A 25956-nucleotide genomic window follows, 5' to 3' on the forward strand; every position below is an offset into this window, starting at 1 on the left:
CATCGCCATCTATCACAAAGCGAAAAAAGTGGCCCAACTAAAACATTCATATTTGTTTACGTACTACACGAATATGTAATAAAAATGGGGGAACCTATTGTAAAAAACGCAGTTGATATTGGTCTGACCAGTGGCAGCGCCATCTAGAGGGCCAGGCATAGCGGCATCTGGTTTCCTCCTTTAAGGTAGACAAGTTTCGTTCTTTGTAGCTTTTTCGTTTGACGCTTATTTCGGGATATATTTGGCCCGGTCACTATCAATGGACCACCCTGTATATGTAGCGCTACAGTATGTTTATAAAAAAACACGCCCAACACGAATCCAACGTGCCGACAGATTTTAAAAGGAACAAGTGAAGAACCTTCGAAGATTTGCGATTTTGCAAAAGCGAACATTTATATTTTTATTTGTAATTATTTTAGATTTTGGCGCTAATTTTCAAAAATCATTGACTGTCGTCTCCAGTCTACTGTTGAGCTACCCGTGCATAATGGCACCCACCACCAGAATTTGGCATGTGTACAAAGCGTCTGCTTTTGTCCTTCTCCGCAGATAACGCTGACGGCGCCAGAGTCAACGCTCAGACGTCGGTTATCGCCTGCCACGGTCCTTATATAACGGCTCGTTGTCCAGCCGGTGTCGCCCAGTGAACCTCGCGATCGCCTCAGACGCGCAGACATGGCACGATCGAGGCTTGCGCTGCCCCTCCTCGCCTTCGGCCTCGTCCTGTTGGTGGCCTGCTGTGCGGACGCCGGCAGCAGTTCCTCCGACTCTTCGGACTCTTCAGAGTCTTCCGCCTCCTCAGAGTCGCGCGAGCACCGGTCCAGGAAGCACAGCCACACCCACGTCAATGTCGAGCACGGACACCGTTACAGCGAAGCGGAAGTCACCGCCCTGCTGAGGTCTATCGTGTTCAAGAAGCCTGCCATGTACGTCATACTTGCTAATCATCTACTTTTACACTGTTACTTACAAGCTTCTCAGAGAATACCGACAAATTACACATAGTTCTCCCGAACAAGATTGGAAGAGTTTTGTACGATTCCAATAGTACGAGGGCAATTCGAAAAGTAAAGGTAAAATGTCTCGCAGTCCTTAAATAGAACATTTATTTAGAAAAAGGTTAATTCATCTTATTAACTGGATTATTTTTTATTTTTCGAGATAATCACCCCCGTTACCCAAACACATTTTAAGTCGGTGCACAGGCTTTTATATCCCACAGTCATGGAGGTTTTGCCGCCTGTTGTCGGAACCACATTTCAACTTCATCTTTGATCTCTTCATCGTCGTGGAATGATTTTCCACCAAGATGTAACTTCAGGTAACGGAACACATTGCAGTCGGTGGGCGCAAGGTCCGGACTGCATGGCGGATGGTCTAATACCTCCCATTTGAATTGTTTGAGAAGTGCTTTGGTTACGAGCGCTGTGTGAGGCCGAGCGTTTTCATGAAGCAAGCGGACTCCACTTGTCAGCATTCCCCTTGCGTTTGTTTGGAATTGCCATTCGAAGACGCTTGAAAGTCTGGCAATATGCAGCAGCATTAATTCTCGTTCCAGGAGGCATAAATTCCAACAGAAGAATGCCTTGTCTGTTCCAAAAAACAGAAGCCATGATTTTCTTCGCTGAAACCTACGTTTTGCATTTCTTGGCTTTTGGTGAATTCGAATGGCGCCATTGCATTGATTGTTGCTTGGATTCAGGTGTATGGTGATAAGCCTACGTCTCGTCACCTGTCACAATGTGCTCAAGGAACTCATCACCTGCTTCAGCATAGCGTGTGAGGAAGTCGAGTGCAAAGCTCATCCTTTTCTTTTTGTGTTCTTCCGTAACAGTTCTGAAACCCAGCGCGCACACAATTTCCTGTACTCCAACTGGACAGTCACAACGTCATAAAGAGTTGTCATTGACACGTCCTGTATGATCTGATGCAATTCTTTCAATGTGAGACGTCTATTCGCACGAATTGCTTCCTCCGTTCTCCGAAGAAGGGCATCAAAGATCACAGATGGCTGACCTGTTATTTGTTCGTCATGAACATCGGTCCTACCTTCAGAGAAATGACGACGCAGTTTCGTTACATTTTGTTGATTCATAATGTTCCCATCAACAGAAACAATTTCGTTGTGAATATCCGCTGGTCGCTGACCTTTTGCATGAAGAAAACATATGACGGAGCGCACTTCGCATTTGGCGGGATTCTGAATCGGCGCAGCCGTTTTAAACACTACCTACTCCAACCAGAATGAACATTCAACTGCCGATCGACCCCGAGGAGAAAGCTATCGGTTCAAGGTTAACACCAGTGTTGCCACCTTGCTCGCTAAAACTCTTCTGTTCCTCTGGCGTACGGTCTATCTTTACTTTCCGAAATACCCTCGTACATCACCATTTGTCAAGCAATGCAACTACAATTTCCGAACTTATTCTGTGACTAACATTCAGTTCACTCCAGTGTCTACAACTTTATCTGCATCTTTACTCCACAGTCACTTTACAAAGTGTGAAGTGTATTGCGGGTACATCTACAAATTCACCCTTTTCCTGTTCCATTTGTGATGGTGACATAAAGCTCTGGGTTCTCTGATCTACCGCCATTCTCATTTCTAAAGAAGCACACTGATGGGAAAAAAATCTCAATACCAAGAAGGAGTCGTGCGAGATAAACGAAAGTTGGTAGGCGTGTTTTTACATCATGACGTCTTTTACAATTTCGCACCAGCGGATAAGAGTGCGCCACCATGAGGGCTCAAATCAGGTTTGCTTTAAATACGAGCTGTAACTGTAGTGAACATAATTTACCTTTGATGTTGGACGTGGTGAGTTGATGTTAGTCAAGAATGCCTTCGAGACAACGGAGATTCCATCATACACAGCTCACTGACTTTGAACCAGGTCGTTCAATAGAGCTACGACTAGCTGTATGTTCCTTCCATGATATTGCAGAAAGACTTGCCAGGAATGTAGCTACTATACATGATTGCTGGCTATGGTGATTACAGGAATGTACGGTCGCAAGATGGCTCTGCACGGCCACTTGGCACTCCAAAAGGAAAGACCGTTGTCTTCGGCATATGGCTGTGGCACATCGAATTCCGTCTGCAGCAGCAATTTGAGCAGTAGTTGGGACCACAGTCACGCAACGAACTGTTACAAATCGGTTACGACAAGGACAGCTTCGCGACTGACGTACTGTAGCGTACATTCCACTGACCCCAGACAACTGACGTTCGCGACGTCAGTGGTGGCTCTAAACACTATGCGACTTAACTTCTGAGGTCATCAGTCGCCTAGAACTTGGAACTACTTAAACCTAACTAACCTAAGGACATCACACACATCCATTCCCGAGGCAGGATTCGAACCTGCGACCGTAGCGGTCGCTCGGTTCCAGACTGTAGCGCCTAGAACCGCACGGCCACTCCGGCCAGCGCGACGTCAGTGGTGTCAAGTAAGAGCCACTGGACGGCAGGGAGGAGATCTGTTTAGTTTTCTTATGAAAGCTACTTCTGCCTCTGTGGCAGCGAGGTCCGTGTGTTGGTTAGAAGATGGCCAGTTGAACGCCTCCTACCAACCTGTCTATGTTCTAGAGACAATGGAGTTACACCTGGAGCTATGGTCTGGGGAGCGATTTCGTACGACAGCAGGAGCATTCCCGTGATTATCCCACGCATCCTGTCTGCAAATCTGGACATCAGTCTGGTGATTCGACCAGCTGTGCTGCCCTTCATGAACAGCATTGCAGGGCGTGTTTTCCAGAAAGATGATGCTTGCTCACATGTTGCTGTTGTAGCCTAGTATGCCCTACAGTGTGTTGCCATGTTGTCTTGGTCTGCTCGATCATCAGATCTGTCTGCAATCGAACACGAATTGGTCATCGTCCGACGTTAACTCCAGCGTCATCCACAACAAGTATTAAATGTCCCTGTACTGACCGACCAAGCGCGAAAGGCATGGGACTTCGCCCAGCAGACTGACATCCGGCACCAGTACGACACAATGCATGAACGTTTGCATGCTTGTATTAAAAATTCTGACGGTTTCAGCAATTATTAATGAATTAGCATGTCACATTTTCGTTGTCTTTTCTCGTGCTTACCTGAACTTGTCACGTAAATCACTTTATATATTACTAGACAGATATAGCCAGAAATTTTATTACTTTTACTTTACATGTGGCAAGCGCGTTATCAGCCATACGCCTGCCCTAAGAGCCTCTTCCACTTCTGCCTGTCCAATGCGCTGTTTGTCCACTTGCTGTTGCCGTTCATCCTAGTTGTGTCCTCCCTAATGTTATCCCACCATCTGATTCTGGGACTCCCTCTTGCTCTCGTTCCATCTATTGTTCTGCTGAATGCCATTCTAGGTAGTCTATTCTCTGTCATTCTTGCTATATGGCCTGCCCAATTCAACCTTCTCCTCTTGAGCACTTCGACGATGTTACGGTGTTTGTACAGCCATCTTATTTCCTCATTTCTTCTTATTCTCCATTCCATGCTATTTTCGTCGTATACAGGTCCGAAAATTTTCCTTAGTACTTTCGAATATTAACTGTCTTTTATCACCTTTCTTTCTAAATATTAATGCCTCATATCCATATAACATCACAGGTATAATGGTTGATTAATATAAGCCTATTTTGAAGTTACTGCTAAGCGATCTTTTTCTTAGAATTTTGAAGAAACTAAAAAGTGTTTTGTTTGCTCTTGATAAACCAGCATCTATTTCTATATCAGTTCTGTTGTTATTACTAAAAAGACTTCCTAGGTACTTGAAGTGGTCAACACTCTTGAAATTGAATCCATCTACAGTCAGAGGTGCATCTTTTCTGGTTTTCTTACTTATGGGCAGGTATTCTGTCTTTTCTTCATTAACATGTAATCCTGTTTTCTCAGCAATTTTGTAGTAATTTTTGCATCATTCTGATTTCTTTTGAAACTACTTATTAGTGCTATATCATCTGCACAGGCAAGTCTTTTAATGTTCACATCCTGTAGCTGGATTCCTTGTGGACTGGTTTTAGAAAATTCTCTATCAATCTTCTCTAGGACAAGGTGAAATGGCATCCCCTTGTCTCAGTCCAGTGTACACCTTAAAATCTTCACTTTCTCCTACCGGTGTCTTTATGCGACACCAAGTTTCCCCTATACACATTTTAACTAATCTGTTTAATTTTGATGATATTTTAAATTTCTTCATTATATTTAGCAGTGTCTGTCGGTGTATGCTATCATAGGCCTTTTTTAAAATCTAAGAATAATATGTGGACATCTACACTGAATTCCCATGCCTTCTCAGTTACTTGTCTTAGGGTGAATAAGTGATCTAATGTGGATCAGTTTCTGCAGAAACCGCATTGGTAGTCCCCAATCAGTTCTTCTGTTTTTGGTATCAGCCTGTTTAATAGGCATCTCGGTAAGATTTTGTAGGTGACATCGAGTAAGGCAATTTCTCTGCAGTTATCACAAACTAGTGCATCATTCTTCTTAAATATAGGGCACACAATTGCAGTTTTCCAATCTGCAGGAATTTCATAACACTATTGAATCATTCTGTGGTGTTGGAATTTTTTTCCGTCAGTGTATATTACAGCAGTCAATACGCACTTCATTCTTACAAAGTACGGACTCAGAAATTGTACGCCCCTCCGCGATGCAGTGGGCTCGTCTTCTGTCGCCTGTCACTACGGCTGCATGACAATGTTTGTGACGCTCTCGTGCTGACCCGTGACGAAATGTGTCACTTTTCGTTGGCCTTTCTCTATATCCGCCATTAATCCTATTTTGTGAGGTTTCCAGACTATCGAACAATGCCCAGTAATGGATGAAACAATAGCTCTTCTTGGCTTCCTCTTTCCTGCCGAATCACATTTCCCTTGGATCCTTCCAACGAGTCTGTCTGGAATCTCGTTTCTGGCAAACTAGTTTCATGTAGTCGTCACAATGTTACGAGTATGAGTCACCTCGTACACTTAGTTCTAGATATTTTGTAATGGTTATTGTTTCCAGCGCTCGATTATTTAACAGTAGTTCGTCGTACCACTGCCGCACTTCGCTCAGTGCATCATGTTTTCAATAGTATTGCACGTCTTTGCTGGACAGGCCTTTCCACAACCCAAAATTCTGAAGGATACACCGGAATACCGTTTGTCTACTATGCTGATTTTCCAAAAAGAAAGAAAAATAGAGCAACCATGTCTCAGACAGAAAACGGAACAATTTCTAGTTTCAGCGTATCAGGAGTTAATGTAAAGGTTTCCCTGAAGAATAAACGATTAGTAGCGAAAGAAAGAATTACTTTCATAGAGAAAGTCACTGGAAGATATTGTGTGTCTGTAAATAGGTGCACGTAAAGGATGTTTCACTATCCCTATTACAGGCTACAAATGTTTGTAAAGGGACTTAGTAGATAAAGTTTTGACAAAGAACCTAGGTCCGGAAATATAACTTTCGGATGTAAAATAAGTTTGAAGTCTCAAGCCCCCCCCCCACACACACACACATCCCTATGGTGCGCACACAGCGACCTGTGTGTCCTACACGAGCCCGTGGCAAGGGCAATAACTCGAGTACTCGTCTTTAGGTTCTCTTCTACATGACAAAGGACTTTCTAAGTCGAGAGTGCGGCACGTCTGCGGAGTACCGTATTCAACCCTCCTCTAGCCTGACGAAATGTTATGTGATATCATAATCACAATGGATGACGACGGCACCCCCATCTCAGTTTTTATGCGTACACTGAAGCGGGAGATTTTAAAAAGTTCTAATCTGCAAGTTTACGTTGTATCCATGAGGTACCTTTCCGGAAATCGATTCCTTATCAAAACTTTATCTAGTAATTCTTCTCCGTAAACCGTAGAAGCCAGTAATAGAAATTTTGAAACAGCCTGTGTAGTACATCTTCCGGTACTGACATACTGCTTTCGTTGCGTGCTGTGGTGTGCGCTTCTACCTAACGACTGTAGGTTCGTCGGCAATAAGATGCTGCACTAGTGGCGCGAGAGGCCATCTGTGACATTCATATCAGTCATCCCCTCCCTGTCCCCCACTTTGCCGTGCCCACTCCACCTCACCACTTCCACCACGCAGTCACGACTGAGGAGTGTCAGAGAAAGATTTTTTATTGCGACCAAATGAACAGTTCATTCCGTACTTCTTATGGTGCAGACTCAATAGAAAGTCTTCATTTGTTTTGTTTTGTTGTTGCTGTTTACGAGAGGAAAATAATACGGCTTGAAATTACTTAAGATTTACTGTCCTGTTTTTTGCACTCACGCCATAGGACGATCTCTGAATTCGCGGACTCTCACGATAGTGGGTGGCTGTGATGTTGTCGGTGGTGATGGTGGTGGTGGTGGTGATTGATGGTGATGGTGGTGGTTGTGGTGTTGTTGTTAATGATGAACATCTTGCAAATAGAAGAATAAGGCTTAACATCCAGTCAACGACTGGAGATCCACCTCTGATATGAGAGAGAGGAAAATCAGCCATGTCCTTTTTAATACAGCCGCATCTACTTTCACCTTCATCGATTTGACGAAAACATTAAAAAACCTAGATCTGACAGACCAGTTGCAACTATTGTTGCTGTTGTTGTGGACAATGATGATGATCATTGAATATGCGAAGGTCTGTAGTTAAGCTGGATGGATCGCATTAAAAGATATACAGCAGCTGAAGAATAATTTTATTGATCACAAAGTTTATATGATGTCCATTATAATGATCCAGGCTGTTATTCCGTGGTCGGTTGATGAATTCTGTGTCAATTACCAACGTTTCGTCTCCGACTGCGGGAGACATCTTCAAGGGGATCCGTAGCTCGATGGAAGGTCCAACACACCCACTGGCTCGCTACTGTGGGTGTGTTGGACCTTCCATCGAGCTACGGACCCCCTTGAAGATATCTCCCGCAGTCGGAGACGAAACGCTGGGAATTGGTGCAGAATTCATCAACGGACCACGGCATAACAGCGCGGATAATTATAATGGACATGATATTTCCGGCCATCAAAGTCTAAAGTTTACATCGCAGGTTTCGAAATTCTTTTACATTTTGAGAAATCCAAGATGGAATCCAGATGGAAACAACTCCGAATCGCTTCATGGGTACTTGGTGATCCACAAAGTCATTCTTCACCTGCTATATGACTTCTTATGCGACCCAACCAGTTCATCTACGCATATGAACTAGAATGGTCGCTAGCCTCCTATGTGACATTATGTCACACATTTATGATTGCTGAACTATGGCGCATGGAGGCAAGATAGTATTCGCTCTTCGCAGCTCTGCGTTTCACATAGATAAGTAAATTGACAAACACTAGTCTACTTAAACTGACACTCGCGCGCACACACACACACACACACACACACACATTTGCATGTTTAATTAAGACGTTACCATTTTGCTATTTATTTAGCAGTAGTAAATAAAAAACAACTCTTTTGTTCTCTACTTTTAGATGGTAAACATATTTTAATGTTGATGGTACCAATATCGTCAATAGCTTATGTACAGGGTGAGTCACTAACTATTGCTTCCCAGAATAACTCCCAAAGTATGATAGCAGCTGAAAAGTGCGTGGGACAAATGCTGCATGGGACAATGGGGTCCATACTATGACGTTGGTTTTTTTGTTGCTAGGTGAGGTCGAATCTGAGACAGGAAGGTCAACTTTGTCGTTTTTTTTAATAGATGCTATAGTTTGATACGTGTTTCCTGATAGCGGCTATAGAGACGAATGCAATGATGTGTAACAATAAGGTCTTTGAGATCAACGAAGGTCAAAAAGGTGGCATGAACGTTCATTTACAGAAGATGTTCGAAGTTATGACCGTTAGTATCAATTCAGTGCTGCAATCTTCTTATCATGGTTTGACTAGTATTCCTTACCACTTGTGCACTTATCGAAGCGCATGGTCTGACAATTCTCCCTCGTATATCGTGCAAATAGTGAATATTCGCCGAATACGGCATCTGACGTGCCATTGAAAATGGCTCTGAGCACTATGGGACTTAACATCTGTGGTCATCAGTCCCCTAGAACTTAGAACTACTTAAACCTAACTAACCTAAGGACATCACATACATCCATGCCCGAGGCAGGATTCGAACCTGCGACCGTAGCAGTCGCGCGGTTCCGGACTCAGCGCCTAGAACCGCTAGACCACTGCGGCCGGCACGTGCCATTGACATGTAAACACCATTCGACGGTTTCGCAATATAACACCAACAGGAACGGTAAGACTAGTATCGTCGAATAAAGTGAATGTGAATGATGTATTGCTTCGAAGAGCAAATCGATATGCTTCTCACTTACGGAGAACGGCAACGAAATTCAGTGAGAGCTAGAGACTCATATGCAGAAAGATATCCTCAACGTGCTCGCCCTACACGTCGTACATTTAAATATATGTATGATAAATTGAGAGCAACTGAATCTTTAACGCATCGGAAAGCTACCAACGAGGAAACGGAAACTGGTACTCTTGCCACTGTAGTTCGAGATCCTTGCATTAGTTCGCGTCAAATTGCAAGGGAATCTGGCATGAGCCAGCGCAGTGTTGTTCGCTTTCTGCATCGCCATAAATATCATCCTTACCACATCAGTCTCCACCAACAATTAACTGGTACGGATCGTATGCGTCGCACTGAATTCTGCCGATGGGCTCAACTTCAGATTTAGAGGGATGACACATTTATTATCTTGATTTTATTTACTGATGAGGCTACATTCACGAACCGTGTAAATGTTAGTTTGCATAACATGCATTATTGGTCAACTGAAAATCCATGTTGGCTGCGGCAAGTTGCACACCAAAAACCATGGCTGATGAATGTATGGTGGGGGATTCTGGAGGACATAATTATAGGCCCCTATTTCATCGAAGGAAATCTTAATGGTAGGGGAAGTACACTACATTCCTTCAAGAAACATTAGGTCTGTTATTGGAAGAAATACATCGAAACAAGGAACAGAATGTGGTATCAACACGATGGGTGCCCGGCACATTTTTCGCTGACGGTTAGAAATGAGTTTCAGAGACAATTCCCAAATCGACGGATTGGCCGCGGAGGAGATGTGTCGTGGCCAGGTCGTTCGCCAGACTTGACACATCTGGCGTTTTTCTTGTGGGGATTCGCAAAAGATATTATTTATAAAGACGTTCCAACTACACCTGAAGATATGCGAGAGAGAATTGTCAGATCATGTGCTTCGATAAGTGCCGATGTGATAAGGAATATCACTCAATCCATGATATGAATATCGCAGCACTGCATTGATACCAGTGGTCATCGCTTCGTACACCTTCTGCAAATGGACGTTCATGCCACCTTTGCGACCTTCGTTGACCTTCAAAGATCTTTCTGTTACACATTATTGGATTCGTCTCGCTATCCGCTATCAGGAAATACGTATCAAACTGTAGCATCCCATTAAAAAAAACAAGTTGAGCTTCATATCTCTGAAGCGATCCCACCTAGCAACAAAAAACCAACGTCATATTACGGCCCCGGTTGTCTCGTGCAGCTTTTGTCCCACAAACTTTTCAGCTTCTATCATACTTTCGGAGTTATTCTAGGTGGCAACAGCTACTGACTCACCCTTGAATACATTTACATCAATTTAAATCTACATGTTTAATTTAATGTATGTGTTTCATATCAAGAACCCCTTAAACGAATAATTTTGCAAAGAAAGAAGAAGAAGAGCAGAAATTAAAATAAAACAGATGCCATGAATTTACTTACTGCAGAGTTTACGAGCATACTTAAAAACTTACTATCTTAAAAATTATTCTCCAAATATTTGCAATCTTCATGTCAAGAAACATTTTTCAGAAGTATACTATTTTGATAGATGGCAATATTTTCACTGGTTTGCAGAAACTAATAATGTGCCTAACACATATACCAGAGTATGGTAGAGAAAAAGCATCGACACAATAAAGTTTAATTAGTTCCTACTGCAATGCCTTTTTGAGCTTTCTACATGATTGTCGACTTTTCTTATTTGTGATCTGGGTGCTGTGTTTCTCTCTGGTGAGTTACTTTTAGTCTTTCTTACCATTCAAATAGTAAGTGGAATGAAACCTGAATGAAGATCTGTTTCCACAAAAGTGGTCTTCTCTGTTGTTCGTCTGCTTCCATTTCTTTCCTATCCTTTTTTGTGGTTATTGTTGTTCTTCTGTTAATTGCTTCCCTATCACTGTTTCTTCATGTTTTTCTTGTCGTCTGATAACAGCCCTCTTGAATTCTTCACATTTTTTTCTCTTTCTCGTGACATGCCTTGATCTGTGTGCTGAATGGTGGGAATAGTTTCAAGCTGGCTAGAAGAGTTCTCAGTTACGCCCCAGCAGCACATCTGGGCGCTTTCCTCCCTCGTCAGTTTTTTGGCGTCATACAACGAGGGCTGGAGGTTGTGCAGTGGCTTTCGCCTACGTGTTAGTGGTAGGTGAGTACCAAGGCCAATGTGATTTTTGCTTACGGAGCATACCATTACAGATGCTTTTTTGATAATGATAAACACGGTGTACTCAACTGCTGTACCAGATATCCAAGTATATTACAATATTCGACGCTCATGTTATAGATCTACTGTTCATATAGCATATTACACATTCAGGAACAAATGATTCAGTGACACTTGACGCAATCACATCGTGACATAAACTCAACGAGACACCGAAAGCGTTGTAATGCCATAGTGATGTCACGTCACCGTGTAAAATATTACTGTTTTCGTCTGGGCCCCAAAGACCTTGATGTCGTTCGCCAAAACCACCCTGTCTATCCACCAACCCATTCAAAGAGCAGACTTGTCGCTTTGGAATACATTACATGGTGTGAAACTGGTACCAGGTGGTCATTTGACCCAACATGGCAGTGAGATATTGTGTATGTGAAAATCGGTTGTATGGAGTCAGTATAGTAACATCAGTCACAACCAAGATGTAACAGAATGGCAGGAAGGAACTACCCTGTTTGGAAGTTCCCGTGATCACACCGTGGAAGATGTTCCCCATTTCTTGGAGTGTTTGGTACACCATTTAGGGCTGTCTGACGTGTTTGCAAGGAATAATGTACAGCCCATAGCCATGTAACATCATCGTCGAAAAATCCCAGTGTACAGGAATCGGTGGCAAGTGTCACACCTTGCCAATGACATTCGGTCTCAAACCCGGAAGAAGTTGAATCTTGTAGACAGTTAAGCCGCGACGTATTTCTACTACAAGACCGACGTTACGACTCTTCTGCAGATATCTTCTTCAGGATCTTGAGGTGTTCACTGTTAGCTGAACACTGATGCGAATTGTTACTGTCGGCTTCATCTCAAAACAGTTTCCGAGTGAACATTGCGAAGGTGACTGCAAGCAGTGGACATTTGATGTCGAGTACGTCGCAAAAGGCCATTGCCCACAGTGGCAAATGAAATGCACGTCTTAGGTGGGCCGCAGAGCACCTACGGTTCATGTAGCATGTAGCATGTAGCAAGTCTTCAGGTCCAGATTGTATACCGATTAGGTTCCTTTCAGATTACGCTGATACTATAGCTCCCTACTTAGCACTCATATACAACCGCTCGCTCACCGATAGATCTGTACCTACAGATTGGAAAATTGCGCAGGTCGCACCAGTGTTCAAGAATGGTAGTAGGAGTAATCCATTTAACTACAGACCTATATCATTGACGTCGGTTTGCAGTAGGGTTTTGGAGCATATACTGTATTCAAACATTATGAATCACCTCGAAGAGAACGATCTATTGACACGTAATCAGCATGGCTTCAGAAAACATCGCTCTTGTGCAACGCAGCTAGCTCTTTATTCGCACGAAGTAATGGCCGCTATCGACAGGGGATCTCAAGTTGATTCCGTATTTCTAGATTTCCGGAAAGCTTTTGACACCGTTCCTCACAAGCGACTTCTAATCAAGCTGCGGAGCTATGGGGTATCGTCTCAGTTGTGCGACTGGATTCGTGATTTCCTGTCAGGAAGGTCGCAGTTCGTAGTAATAGACGGCAAATCATCGAGTAAAACTGAAGTGATATCAGGTGTTCCCCAGGGAAGCGTCCTGGGACCTCTGCTGTTCCTGATCTATATAAATGACCTGGGTGACAATCTGAGCAGTTCTCTTAGACTGTTCGCAGATGATGCTGTAATTTACCGTCTAGTAAGGTCATCCGAAGACCAGTATCAGCTGCAAAGCGATTTAGAAAAGATTGCTGTATGGTGTGTCAGGTGGCAGTTGACGCTAAATAACGAAAAGTGTGAGATGATCCACATGAGTTCCAAAAGAACTCCGTTGGAATACGATTACTCGATAAATAGTACAATTCTCAAGGCTGTCAATTCAACTAAGTACCTGGGTGTTAAAATTACGAACAACTTCAGTTGGAAGGACCACATAGATAATATTGTCGGGAAGGCGAGCCAAAGGTTGCGTTTCATTGGCAGGACACTTAGAAGATGCAACAAGTCCACTAAAGAGACAGCTTACACTACACTCGTTCGTCCTCTGTTAGAATATTGCTGCGCGGTGTGGGATCCTTACCAGGTGGGATTGACGGAGGACATCGAGAGGGTGCAAAGAAGGGCAGCTCGTTTTGTATTATCGCGTTATAGAGGAGAGAGTGTGGCAGATATGATACACGAGTTGGGATGGAAGTCATTACAGCATAGACGTTTTTCGTCGCGGAGAGAGCTTTTTACGAAATTTCAGTCACCAACTTTCTCTTCCGAATGCGAAAATATTTTGTTGAGCCCAACCTACATAGGTAGGAATAATCATCAAAATAAAATAAGAGAAATCAGAGCTCGAACAGAAAGGTTTAGGTGTTCGTTTTTCCCGCTCGCTGTTCGGGAGTGGAATAGTAGAGAGATAGTATGATTGTGGTTCGATGAACCCTCTGCCAAGCACTTAAATGTGAATTGCAGAGTAGTCATGTAGATGTAGATGTAGATGTACGGTTACTGTGGAAAGTAATGGACTGGACTCGTTTAGAGTGGTGCGACAGTCGTGAACTTGCATCTTTTCAAATAGTGCGAGATCCAAATTCCACCGACATCTCAATAAGCCCTTAAGCCCACTGTGTATTGAAACTGTATTTTAGACCGGAAGTAACTCTATGACATTATAGGGGTGCTTTCAGTCCCGTGAATTGGGACCTGTCTCAATTGAAGGTGATTTATTTAACAGACGACCGTTTACAAGCTTGTGCCTTCACGTTTCTACATTCATTGTTGGCGCTCACTGTTTAAATAAAAGATAAATTACGTGTTATTGACTAAATAGACACAAGCGATAAAATTGGAAGCGGCGAAATGACATATGTTGATAATATTAGTATACTTGCATATAGCTGGAGCATCCAGTTCGTAATTGCACATTTGTCAGTTTTTTTACAAACACAACGGACGGCCTTGCCGCAGTGGTAACACCGGTTCCCGTCGGATCACCGAAGTTAAGCGCTGTCGAGCTGGGCTAGCACTTGGGTGGGTGGCCATCCGGTCTGCCGATTGTTGTTGGCAAGCGTGGCGCTCTGACCTTGTGAGGCAAACTGAGGAACTACTTGAGTGAGAAGCAGCTGCTCCGATCTCGTAAACTGACAAAATGGCCGGGAAAGCAGTGTGCTGACCACATGCCCCTCCATAACCGCATCCAGTGACGCTTGTGGGCTGAAAATGACACGGCGGCCGGTTGGTATCGTTCGGCCTTCATGGCCTGTTCAGTCGGAGGTCTTTTCTCTTCTTTTAGAAACGCATTTAGAGTCTCATACATTGTAAAAAACGTGACCAATGTGTAATTACGATTTGGACACTCTAGCTACACTCCTGGAAATGGAAAAAAGAACACATTGACACCGGTATGTCAGACCCACCATACTTGCTCCGGACACTGCGAGAGGGCTGTACAAGCAATGATCACACGCACGGCACAGCGGACACACCAGGAACAGCGGTGATGGCCGTCGAATGGCGCTAACTGCGCAGCATTTGTGCACCGCCACCGTCAGTGTCAGCCAGTTTGCCGTGGCATACGGAGCTCCATCGCAGTCTTTAATACTGGTAGCATGCCGCGACAGCGTGGACGTGAACCGTATGTGCAGTTGACGGACTTCGAGCGAGGGCGTATAGTGGGCATGCGGGAGGCCGGGTGGACGTACCGCCGAATTGCTCAACACGTGGGGCGTGAGGTCTCCACAGTACATCGATGTTGTCGCCAGTGGTCGGCGGAAGGTGCACGTGCCCGTCGACCTGCGACCGGACCGCAGCGACGCACGGATGCACGCCAAGACCGTAGGATCCTACGCAGTGCCGTAGGGGACCGCACCGCCACTTCCCAGCAAATTAGGGACACTGTTGCTCCTGGGGTATCGGCGAGGACCATTCGCAACCGTCTCCATGAAGCTGGGCTACGGTCCCACACACCGTTAGGCCGTCTTCCGCTCACGCCCCAACATCGTGCAGCCCGCCTCCAATGGTATCACGACAGGCGTGAATGGAGGGACGAATGGAGACGTGTCGTCTTCAGTGATGAGAGTCGCTTCTGCCTTGGTGCCAATGATGGTCGTATGCGTGTTTGGCGCCGTGCAGGTGAGCGCCACAATCAGGACTGCATACGACCGAGGCACACAGGGCCAACACCCGGCATCATGGTGTGGGGAGCGATCTCCTACACTGGCCGTACACCTCTGGTGATCGTCGAGGGGACACTGAATAGTGCACGGTACATCCAAACCGTCATCGAACCCATCGTTCTACCATTCCTAGACCGGCAAGGGAACTTGCTGTTCCAACAGGACAATGCACGTCCGCATGTATCCCGTGCCACCCAACGTGCTCTAGAAGATGTAAGTCAACTACCCTGGCCAACAAGATCTCCAGATCTGTCACCCATTGAGCATGTTTGGGACTGGATGAAGCGTCGTCTCACGCGGTCTGCACGTCCAGCACGAACGCTGGTCCAACTGAGGCGCCAGGTGGAAATGGCATGGCAAGCCGTTCCACAGGACTACATCCAGCATCTCTACGATCGTCTCCATGGGAGACTAGCAGCCTGCATTGCTGTGAAAGGTGGATATACACTGTACTAGTGCCGACATTGTGCATGCTCTGTTGCCTGTGCCTATGTGCCTGTGGTTCTGTCAGTGTGATCATGTGATGTATCTGACCCCAGGAATGTAGGAATGTATTAGTAAAGTTTCCCCTTCCTGGGACAATGAATTCACGGTGTTCTTATTTCAATTTCCAGGAGTGTATATAAGTATACAAATATTTCAGCACATGTCACTTCGTCACTTCCAATTATTTCACTTGGATCTATTAACCAAAACTCTCGTAATTTCGCTTTTATTTAAAAATTGGATATTTGTGGCAAGACGCCTCAAATGGTTCAAATGGCTCTAAGCACTACGGGACTTAACGTCTATCGCTCTAAGCACTAGGGGACTTAACATCTGAGGTCATGAGTCCCCTAGACTTAGTACTACTTAAAGTAACCTAAGGATATCACACACATACATGCCCGATGCAGGAATAGAATCTGCAACCGTAGCAGCAGCGTGCTTCCGGACTGAGGCGGCTAGAACTGCACTGCCACAGCGGCCGGCAAGATGCCTCAGACGGCACGGCTACCCCGCGCGGCTTTTATTTAAACAGTGAATGCCAACACTGACTGTAGAAACACGAAAATGAATGTGTAATGACCTGGCGAAACTGATCGTGTCTTAAACAAACTACCCTCAGTTGTGAGCCGTAGCAGATCTCATTCTACACGCTATAAAAAAAATGTCCAGAAAACAACTCATCCATTATGGATAAAGCTCACATAAACCGGGATGTCTATGTCGCATTCTCGGCGATGAAAATGGAACCTGATGTCTGAACATGTGCACCACTTTGTTCGATTACGACAGTGTTTAAATGACCAGTGACTGCAAAATGACAAGACATCATCCTGTCCTTACCGAATACTTTGAAAAAGCAGACGATGGACATGAGGGTGCTCTACGAGCCCATAGTTTACGTCTTCTGCATCTGCCACTATGAGCCCCTAGTTTACGTATTCTGCACCTAAATGACGAGTATGGTGTGAACATTGCCGTCTTCAAAAATGACAACAGCCGTGTGAACAGGGTTGCACACAACGTTCGTGTCTCACAAACTATTACGCATCCTATCGCACCTCAGCTGCCCAGCTACCTCACCCGACCTGAATCCCATGGAAAATACCTAGTACTGTTTCGAACAGCGGGTGACACATGTCAGTTAATATTCCAGCAATGAGTGGCTTTAGCTGGATATGACACACCTGAAGACATTTTTGCGTTCCTATCCTCAACTAAACAAGGCCACTATCAACACTAGAAATGGTGTACTACGATACTAGCGTTATATCTCCTCGGGTTGACTAATTCTTTGTGCGATGTACCTATGACCCCTCAGCCGCGGGATTTGGTCGGAGTTGGGTCCAAGGTGTATACACCTTGCTTCATAGGGTCTAATATGTACCCTATAAGATCACGATCATGTAAACTAGAAGCTCGTAGTAGCATTCTCATGTGCTTTCTCAAAGCATTTGGGAGTGGCAGGATGTTGCATTGTCATGTTGCAGTCGCAGGTCGCCTACAGATTGCAGTAATCGAACAAAGCGATGCACATGGTGAGACATCAAGTTCCTTTTGCGTTCCGCAGCGAGAGTTGATGGCATGTGTACCATGGGCCAAATTTCATCTGATGTAAACATTCCCTGTTCTAGAACATCTCCACACCATGCTATCAGTGGGAGATACTAATCGAGTTTTCCACTTTTCGTTGTACTGATTACACACTCACAGGAAGAACATTCGGAACGCTTGGCCCAAACATTTGTTGGTAGTATTCTGGTTAAGGTCTGACATTATGCCGCGCGGGATTAGCCGAGCGGTTCTAAAGGCGCTGCAGTCATGGACTGTGCGGCTGGTCCCGGCGGAGGTTCGAGTCCTCCGTCGGGCATGAGTGTGTGTGTATGTCCTTAGGATAATTTAGGTTAAGTAGTGTGTAAACTTAGAGACTGATGACCTTAAAAGTTAAGTCCCATAAGATTTCACACACATTTGAACGTTTCTAACATTGTTTATTATCGTTTGAAAAACAGCCTCATCATCATTTCAACACATGATCCAACTCGTTACAGCTGCCTACATATTTTCCACGGCTGTCGTGTTCACCACCATATCTCATGGGCTTGCAACACCACTTTAGCACTACTATATTCAAGACTGTGCTGTAAATCCTATATTTCGTTACCATTCTAAACATATAGCTCTCCGAATGATTTCGTTTTCGTCAGAGCAGTGATTTAACATGTACCGCTCACCATTTTAATGCTTCGTACCAGCTCTTAGTCAAAGCTTCATTATTTAGAAGCAAAATTTACCGTTGTTTCAGTTCTTTGAAATTATTGCTTCCTTACCCTGTGTAAACTATTGCTCGTTCACCTTCTAATCGATTTAGAAAAATTTACTTACAACCTATTGATCCCATCTTTGTATTCACAACGTTATGGTCTCATATTGTAAAATTTTAACTTTGTCTCCTTTTATTAACTTTAGACATTCACAGTGACTGGTGAATAACAGTCTATGGAGAAACTTAGTTTGATGCTCTCTAACATAGAGAACAAATAGATCAAATGATATCAAGAAAGGCAGGCGTCCCCTATTAAAGCACTGTTTGCACAGTATCAAGCACCCTGTTGTAAATTAATGTACGTCATATGCTGTCATTTTTAAGAAACTTCGCCATTTGACTGTTAGATGTTCATTATTTTACACTATAATGATTTCGGATTTGTAGCCGTTTTCAAGTGGATGTTGAAATGTTAAAAATATCTGACCTGTCTGTGAGATCATCGAAAAAACATATTTCTGTCTTATAGACCAGTTGTATTACAGGATACAAGTACAAATCAAAGACACACCGTGCAATTGAACCATTCCTGCGACATACAATGCATTCATCACTTCTGTTCATCAACTGACACTGACACACTGACATTGACATTTGTCAATGTCAGTTGATGAACAAAAGTTATGAATGCAGGTCACAGCAATATATTATCCATTAAATATGCCATACTATATTGTGCACAATGTCAGAGAATTAACAGTCAAATGGCAGAAATTTTTGTCAAAACGTTCCATATGACTGTTCCCGCCTCCCCCCACCTCCAAGAAGGAAAGAACAAACTTAGTGACTTCGAGCTATCTACGTGCACGAAATCGTGCAAACGCACCAGCTTGCATGCTAATGGAAACAGCTTGAATGCTTTTCTCACAGTCTACAAGCCTCACAACGACTCCATAGACTCAAAAAATGGTTGAAATGGCTCTGAGCATTATGCGACTTGACTTCTGAGGTCATCAGTCGCCTAGAACTTAGAACTAATTAAACCTAACTAACCTAACGACACCACACACATCCATGCCCGAGGCAGGATTCGAATCTACGACCGCAGCGGTCGCTCGGTTGCGGACCGTAGCGCCTAGAACCACACATTGGCACAAACCTAACGGGTGTGGGCCCGTGATCGGATGGACGATAGAATGGAACAGCCAAATGGACACCCTCATTCTATCCCTCTACCACGTAAAAGGGCCTCGAGAAGCATCTCCCCGAATTCAGCTTGGTTAAAATTATATAGGAGCCATGTGACCATGTGGCCAAAGATACATTTTTTCGTCGGGAAAGAAAGTGTGTCCTGTAGCGAGTGAGCATACGCCTCATTTGTGATGCTGCATGAAAGAACGATGGGGCCCATAGAACCTACCACCAGTAATTCCCAGTCCCATGGAATCTATATGGTCCCTTGCAAAAGTCAGCACATGTGTGAGTTAGGTGAAGATAATGCCTGGTAGGAATCCCAATATGGTGGTTGTCTGTTGAATACACGAATCACAGAATAAGAAGAAAGTCCGTGAGCAGTAAAACTTTGCTGTTGGCTGTCTAGTTTTTACGGGTGGTAATTCGCGTGGTAGAAATTTCTGAAAAAAGCGTTCAACAATGTAAAATGACGAAAGATGTGCGAAATTCCGAGAAAAATAGTGGTAAGCTACAGGGAAATACACAAAGTGTACAAAAATCAAGATGGCGTAACAAGAGTGGAAGACCACAGATGAAGTGCTCGGATTAAAAAGGGTGTAAGACTGGAAGGTAGTCTTTCGACGCTACTGTTGGCCTATACATCGAAGAAACAGAGACAGAGATAGAAAAGAGGTTCAATAGTGGGATTAAAATTAAGGGTGAAAAGACATCCTCAGTGAAAACGAAGAAGAATTACAGAATCTGTTGAATGGAATGAACAACCTAAAGAGTGCAGAATATGGACTGAGAGTAAATCGAAGAACGATGAAAGTAATGAAAAAAAGCAGAAATGAGAACAGAGAGAAACTTACATCAGAATCGGTGATTACGAAGCAGACGAAGTTAAGGAATTCTGTTACATAGTCAACAAATTAAACCATAACGAAGGGAACAAGGAGGACACAAAAGCAGACTAGCACTGGCAAAAAAGGCAAGAAACTCTACTAGCATCAAAGATAGACCTTAATTTTAAGAAGAAATTTGTGAGAACATACATTTGGAGCACAGCAGTGTACAGTAGTGAAACAAGGACTGTGGGAAAACCGGGACAGAAGAGAATCGAAGCATTTGAAATGTAGTGCTACAGACGATTGTTGAAAATTAGGTGCACCGATAAGGTAAGGAATGAGGAGGTTCTCTACGGAATCGTTAAGGGAAGGAATTTCCGGAAAACACTGACTCGAAGGAGGGACATGATGGTAGGACATCTGCTGAGACATCACATCGTAACTTCCATTGTACTAGACGGAGGTATAGAGGGTAAAAACTGCAGAGGAAGACAAAGATTAGAATACATCTAGCAAATAATTGTCGACGTAGGTTGTGCAATTGCCACTCTGAGGTGAAAAGGTTGGCACAGGAGAGGGATTCGTGGCAGGCTGCATGAAACCAGTCAGAAGATTGACAACACAAATAATAATAATGTCTTGATAGTGAGGACACAGCGTGTTCTCTTGAATGAAGTGTCATCGGAACATGTAGAAGTGCAACATCACACGTGATCCAGGGCAGGGGCCTGAGACTGTTGCTTTTTATCTCGAACGTTAACGACGCGGGAGACGTCATTAATAGTAACCTCAGACACCTGTTTATGACGAAGTAATATCTGCACAAATATCGAGTTAGATCGAGGTAAGATTTAAAAGTGGTGCAAATACAGGCAACAGAAATGTGAAAGTGAGTCTTCAGTTACGTAGAAAAGTTAGTATCCTATAACTAAAATATTAATGAGTCAAAATTGGAGTCAATTAACTCATACAGATCCCCTGGTAACAGTGTGTGTGGCTAGAGGAAATACAATGATCACGAAGCCTTAGTCGTACGTAGATCAGGTGGCAGACTTTGATTCGTTGCTTGGATTCCGGCCAAATACAATCTTTCTACAAAAAAGACCTCTTACAAAACTCCTGTGTTTCCCATCTTGGAAGTGTCACCGAAATTCTGAAAAATCTGAACTGTCAGACGTTTGAAGATAGACACCCATTACCCTGCGAAAGCCCCCTATAGAGTTTACAGAACCGGTGTACAGTGAAAAATTTAGAAGTATACTATAGCCCCCTATGCATCGCAGCCATAGGGACTTTTAAGACTGTATTAGACTAATTAGACTAACTCGCACAGTCGCATTTAAGCGTTTATTCTTTCCGAGATCCATAGGAGAATGTAACGGGAAGAGATCCTAACATATTGTACAATTGTACGGACCCTCTGCCACGCACTTCAATGTGGTTGTAGATGCAGAAGTAAGTCGCGTGGTGAACCAGTCCCCTCGTGGTAATGAAGGGTATAATAGTCCATTTTCTTCATCATATCACGGGGAATAGTACCACACTTTGTCAGGAAATGAGAGCATATTGCTCACAAGAGAACCATAACAATATATCTAGAGTCATATGTTCATTAGAACTTATTTAGTAGCCTTGGACATTTTCCTCATTATATTCTTATTTCCAGCAGACACGCCTTCATTACATGTCTGTCACACATAAGATATCAGAATTCATCGTTTTCGATCTCTGTTAGCACTGATTCTCCAGAATTAAGGAAGTTATATTTTTCAATTGATTTTCCACCGTACTTCCGTATTTGCATTTATGAACTGAATATTCTGGGTTAAATATTTATTAGGTAACTAAATATACCTTTGATTTCAGTTTCTCTAATGAGTGAGTAGTGCGTATATATTTACTTTAACGCGTGGCAACCACTACTATGAACATTCCGTTCGCGTATGTGATCAGATGAAGTTATCGCAACACCAAAACTAACGAATGACGCATTCTAACAGATAAAGAGCAACACTTGTATTACCTACATGAATGTTTTGCTTCCACACAAGGGTCTAGGGTTCCCGCAAACGATTTTATTACTTGCCTTCTTTGCCGAACACATCAGGCTATACAAGTTTTTACTTCATTATTGTAGCTCATACAGTGGAGTAGTAAGACGTAAACCATTAACTTTTCCTTCTTAATTTACTGGTTCAGTTCAATACTACGCTATTGGTAGCTTCAATCTCCCTAAACTCATTCTGTGCCTAATTCAAAACGATACTCTTCGGTTTCCTCGTTCATACTAATTATGAAAATCAATAATAATAACTTTTAATTGTGTTAACATAAATATCATCAAACCCACAACTGTTTTAGGCGTTTCATTTTGTTACATCTTTTGTCGGAGCAGCAAGAGACATGCCACCATAGTACCAAAAGCAGTTCATAGTTGTTATTCTTCTGATAATCCAACAGTTTGCTTTGTTGCCGTTAACGTGTTGGTTTCTGAATCTACTTATTAGAGCTCGTTGGCATGGTTACGTGTTACATTTTTATTTACGTTACACATTCCTTCTAATGTTTCTAATCACTGTAATGCTGAAACCAATCTAAGGTTCTGCGAATACCTTCATCATTGCTATACTGCTTCCTAATTTTAGAACACTTATCTTAATTTCACTATACATCTTCTTTTATGTTACTGGCATTGTATGTAATAACAGTTTTCTTTCTCTTTGATTATTTTTTACTTGTTTATTAGTTCTGACTTTTGAAGACCGATTTAGCCAAAACAGTTTGGAAAGTCGTCGGCAAGTAGAGGCAACGGTGAATTGTGTTCAGACATTAGCAAGAAAATAAGCAGTCGTACATTTCGCACTTGTAAATATCACAGAGCAATTGCAACTTACGGATAACAAGTGTAAATGTTCATACCGTCTACACTGGTCCGGACATGGTGTGATTCTATCCCATGCTATGAAATTGATTCGAGCAATTAGCATCTATGCTTTGGTCTGACATCGAACGATGTACACACCATTGTTATCTTAACCCCAATGACGCGGAATTAAAGGCGTTAAATCAGGTCAATGCGGTGGCAATCCAACAAGCCCTGCTCGGCAAATCCAATTATCCTCAAAGTCGATAGTTCGCTGTGTTGACACATCGACAACGGAAATATGCACGAATTCCATCATGTTGGAATCGGAAAGAGCTTCGCACAGCAAGCGATTCTGCACCTAGTAGTTTTGCAAGTGTGATATGCACAAACAAACGGTAAACTACACCATTCACGCTTGTTGGTAGCAGACGATAGCGAGACTATACCACTTCATAATTTCTTTGAAATCTTCGTCGGCCGGACGTAACTGTAATCGCACATTGGTTATTATAGTCCCTGGTGCGACTATCTGCACTGTTAAAACCAGCACAAATAAAATATAATGCAAGTTTGTTTGCGTTGCAAAATAATGCACGTTTTGATGAAGAAATCACTTGAAAATTTCCGTGGGATATTAGAAAGTTGGTGACTCTAGCAAATGAATCATCTTATGATCGAACGCGCTTGTAAGGCGTGACCCTGCAGTACTCTATACAGTGTAAGCTGTTAAGTACCTTGCGCCCATAGCTCACGCCACACCGCACGTACTCGCCACGGTGCACGTAATGGCAGAAGGTCCATTATGAACGTCTCTTGGAAGGCAGCCTTAAAATCGTCTGTCCCCCTAGCGATCCATCAGTCTCCAACACATTCAGAAAGCTGACGACCTGTTCCTAAACTGCAACATCAAATAATGTAGTGTGAATGTCTGCAACTGATTTCTTCCTATAAAATGTGCAAGGACACGTACTGGTCTGTCTAAACCGAAATGCATTTTTGCATCAGTTGCTTGGTATCTGAAGTGAAGTATTGCCTACGAGTACTTACGTCACCACTCAATGTCGTACCACATAAGTACTGACAACGACACGTATGCCTCTCAATTTCCTACAGCATATACACAGTAAAAATACAAGGCAGTTATCAGAAGCACTAGATTTACTATTTTAATTTATAGGAGTAAAAACACAAGATAGATTGTGACAGTAGTAAATTATGTAAAGGAACGAATTATTGTGACTATATAGTCGTCCTGTAATGAAATATTGTATTGTGCTGGACTGATAGTTCTGTGCTTCAAATACCTTTACAGTAAATGACATAAGCTTCATAACCAGAAATAAGTAAATAATCCCTTACGACATAGAGAACTGTGGACAACTTCCGGATAACTATGCGGACGATGCAGTCTATACTATTACGCATTCACACTGATTGTCTGTACTCAGAGACGGGAGTTCTGCGTCGAAGTAATATAACACGGATGTTTCCAGATAGGAAACACGGTAATTGATATAATGGGCGTCTCTTCCATTACCCTTCGCCACCGTGTAACACGTAACCGTGCCAACGAGCTCTAATAATTAGATACAGAAACTAACATGTAAACGACAACAAAGCAAAATGTTGCCTATCAGAAGAATGACAACTATGAACTGTTTATGGTACTGGTATCAGTGCGTCTTATAAATGACGAGTTGAAATTGATATTTACATGAACCGATCAAGGGACACATACTGACCATCGTATAACTACTGACTAATTGCTTCTAGTAATATCTTTTAGAAAAGGAAGTACCATGTATTAGAAGAAGTCTTTTGTATTGCAGCGTGTTCTCTTCCCATAAATTTTAATGAACGTTTCTTTTCCAGCGTTCTGGACTGCGATGACCGAAAAGGTGCTTGCAACGGGATCTCCCAGACCATCGTACACTAACTCCGCCGTACAGTCACATTCTCAGAGATGGAACTTGATTTATGATTTTGTTTTTCTTTTCTTTTTTATTATGATACTCTTGTAGGGATGGACTATCACCTAGTATACAGTTATCTATGTTGTAAGTGCTTGTAATAAAAAATATTTAAAGATCTTAACATGGAAATCTGATATCTCGCACATTTATCCTGTTTGAACCAGCCTCCCTATACCGCCCATCCAGATCTCCTCTAATCCCATAATAACAAAGTATTTCCTTTTTATGTCTTCCATTGATCATCCGAAGGCAAAAACTGCGACACGTCGTTTTTTTGATACAATTATAAGAGAAGTGTATGGTGGTGTGCCAGGGTGACAGAAAGGAGTAAACCCACGCCGTACTGACTCGGCAGATGGACTTAGCGCTATATTTCATTCCCTTTCACTAAATTATTGTAATGTCATTAATTCCTGACATTTCCTTTCCAGCGTTACGTACGACGTGAACTGCAATGAGAGAAACGGTGGTTGCAACGAGATCTCCAACGACTTCAGGCGTTAGCTCCGTAGTACAAACATTCACGGTCTCAAGGCTGGAACTTGCATTCTAATTTTGTCCTTTATAGTTCAACTGTTATCCTCTTGTATAAATAAACTGACTTCTAGTATTCTGTTATCTATTTTGTAAGTATGTTTAATTAAAACAAGTAACAAAACATTTAAAAATCTCCAAATGCATACTGCAGGAGACGTCAA

General features: G+C 43.0%; 1 protein-coding gene across 2 annotated transcripts; it reads left to right on the forward strand.

The window, feature by feature from the left end:
* The first annotated feature begins 627 nt into the window (after nt 1-627).
* On the forward strand, nt 628-25956 carry LOC126354476 (uncharacterized). Of its 2 annotated transcripts, none has more exons than XM_050004181.1 (2): nt 628-929; nt 25158-25876. In XM_050004181.1, exons 1-2 carry the CDS (start codon nt 679-681, stop codon nt 25219-25221), a joined length of 315 nt encoding a protein of 104 aa, XP_049860138.1. In that variant the 5' UTR covers nt 628-678; the 3' UTR covers nt 25222-25876. The 2 variants fall into 2 exon arrangements, with proteins under 2 accessions (XP_049860138.1, XP_049860137.1); XM_050004180.1 differs by having other exon boundaries at nt 629-929; nt 25690-25956.

The sequence above is a fragment of the Schistocerca gregaria genome, chromosome 3 (genome assembly GCF_023897955.1).
Source record: "Schistocerca gregaria isolate iqSchGreg1 chromosome 3, iqSchGreg1.2, whole genome shotgun sequence".
NCBI lineage: Eukaryota > Metazoa > Arthropoda > Insecta > Orthoptera > Acrididae > Schistocerca > Schistocerca gregaria.

What these genes read in the sequence shown, in the direction of transcription:
- LOC126354476 (XM_050004180.1), top strand. Translation starts at nt 679, where the DNA reads ATGGCACGATCGAGGCTTGCGCTGCCCCTCCTCGCCTTCGGCCTCGTC. An exon ending in GTGTTCAAGAAGCCTGCCAT is followed by an intron (nt 930 to 25,689) that starts GTACGTCATACT and finishes TTTCCTTTCCAG; the next exon opens with CGTTACGTACGACGTGAACT.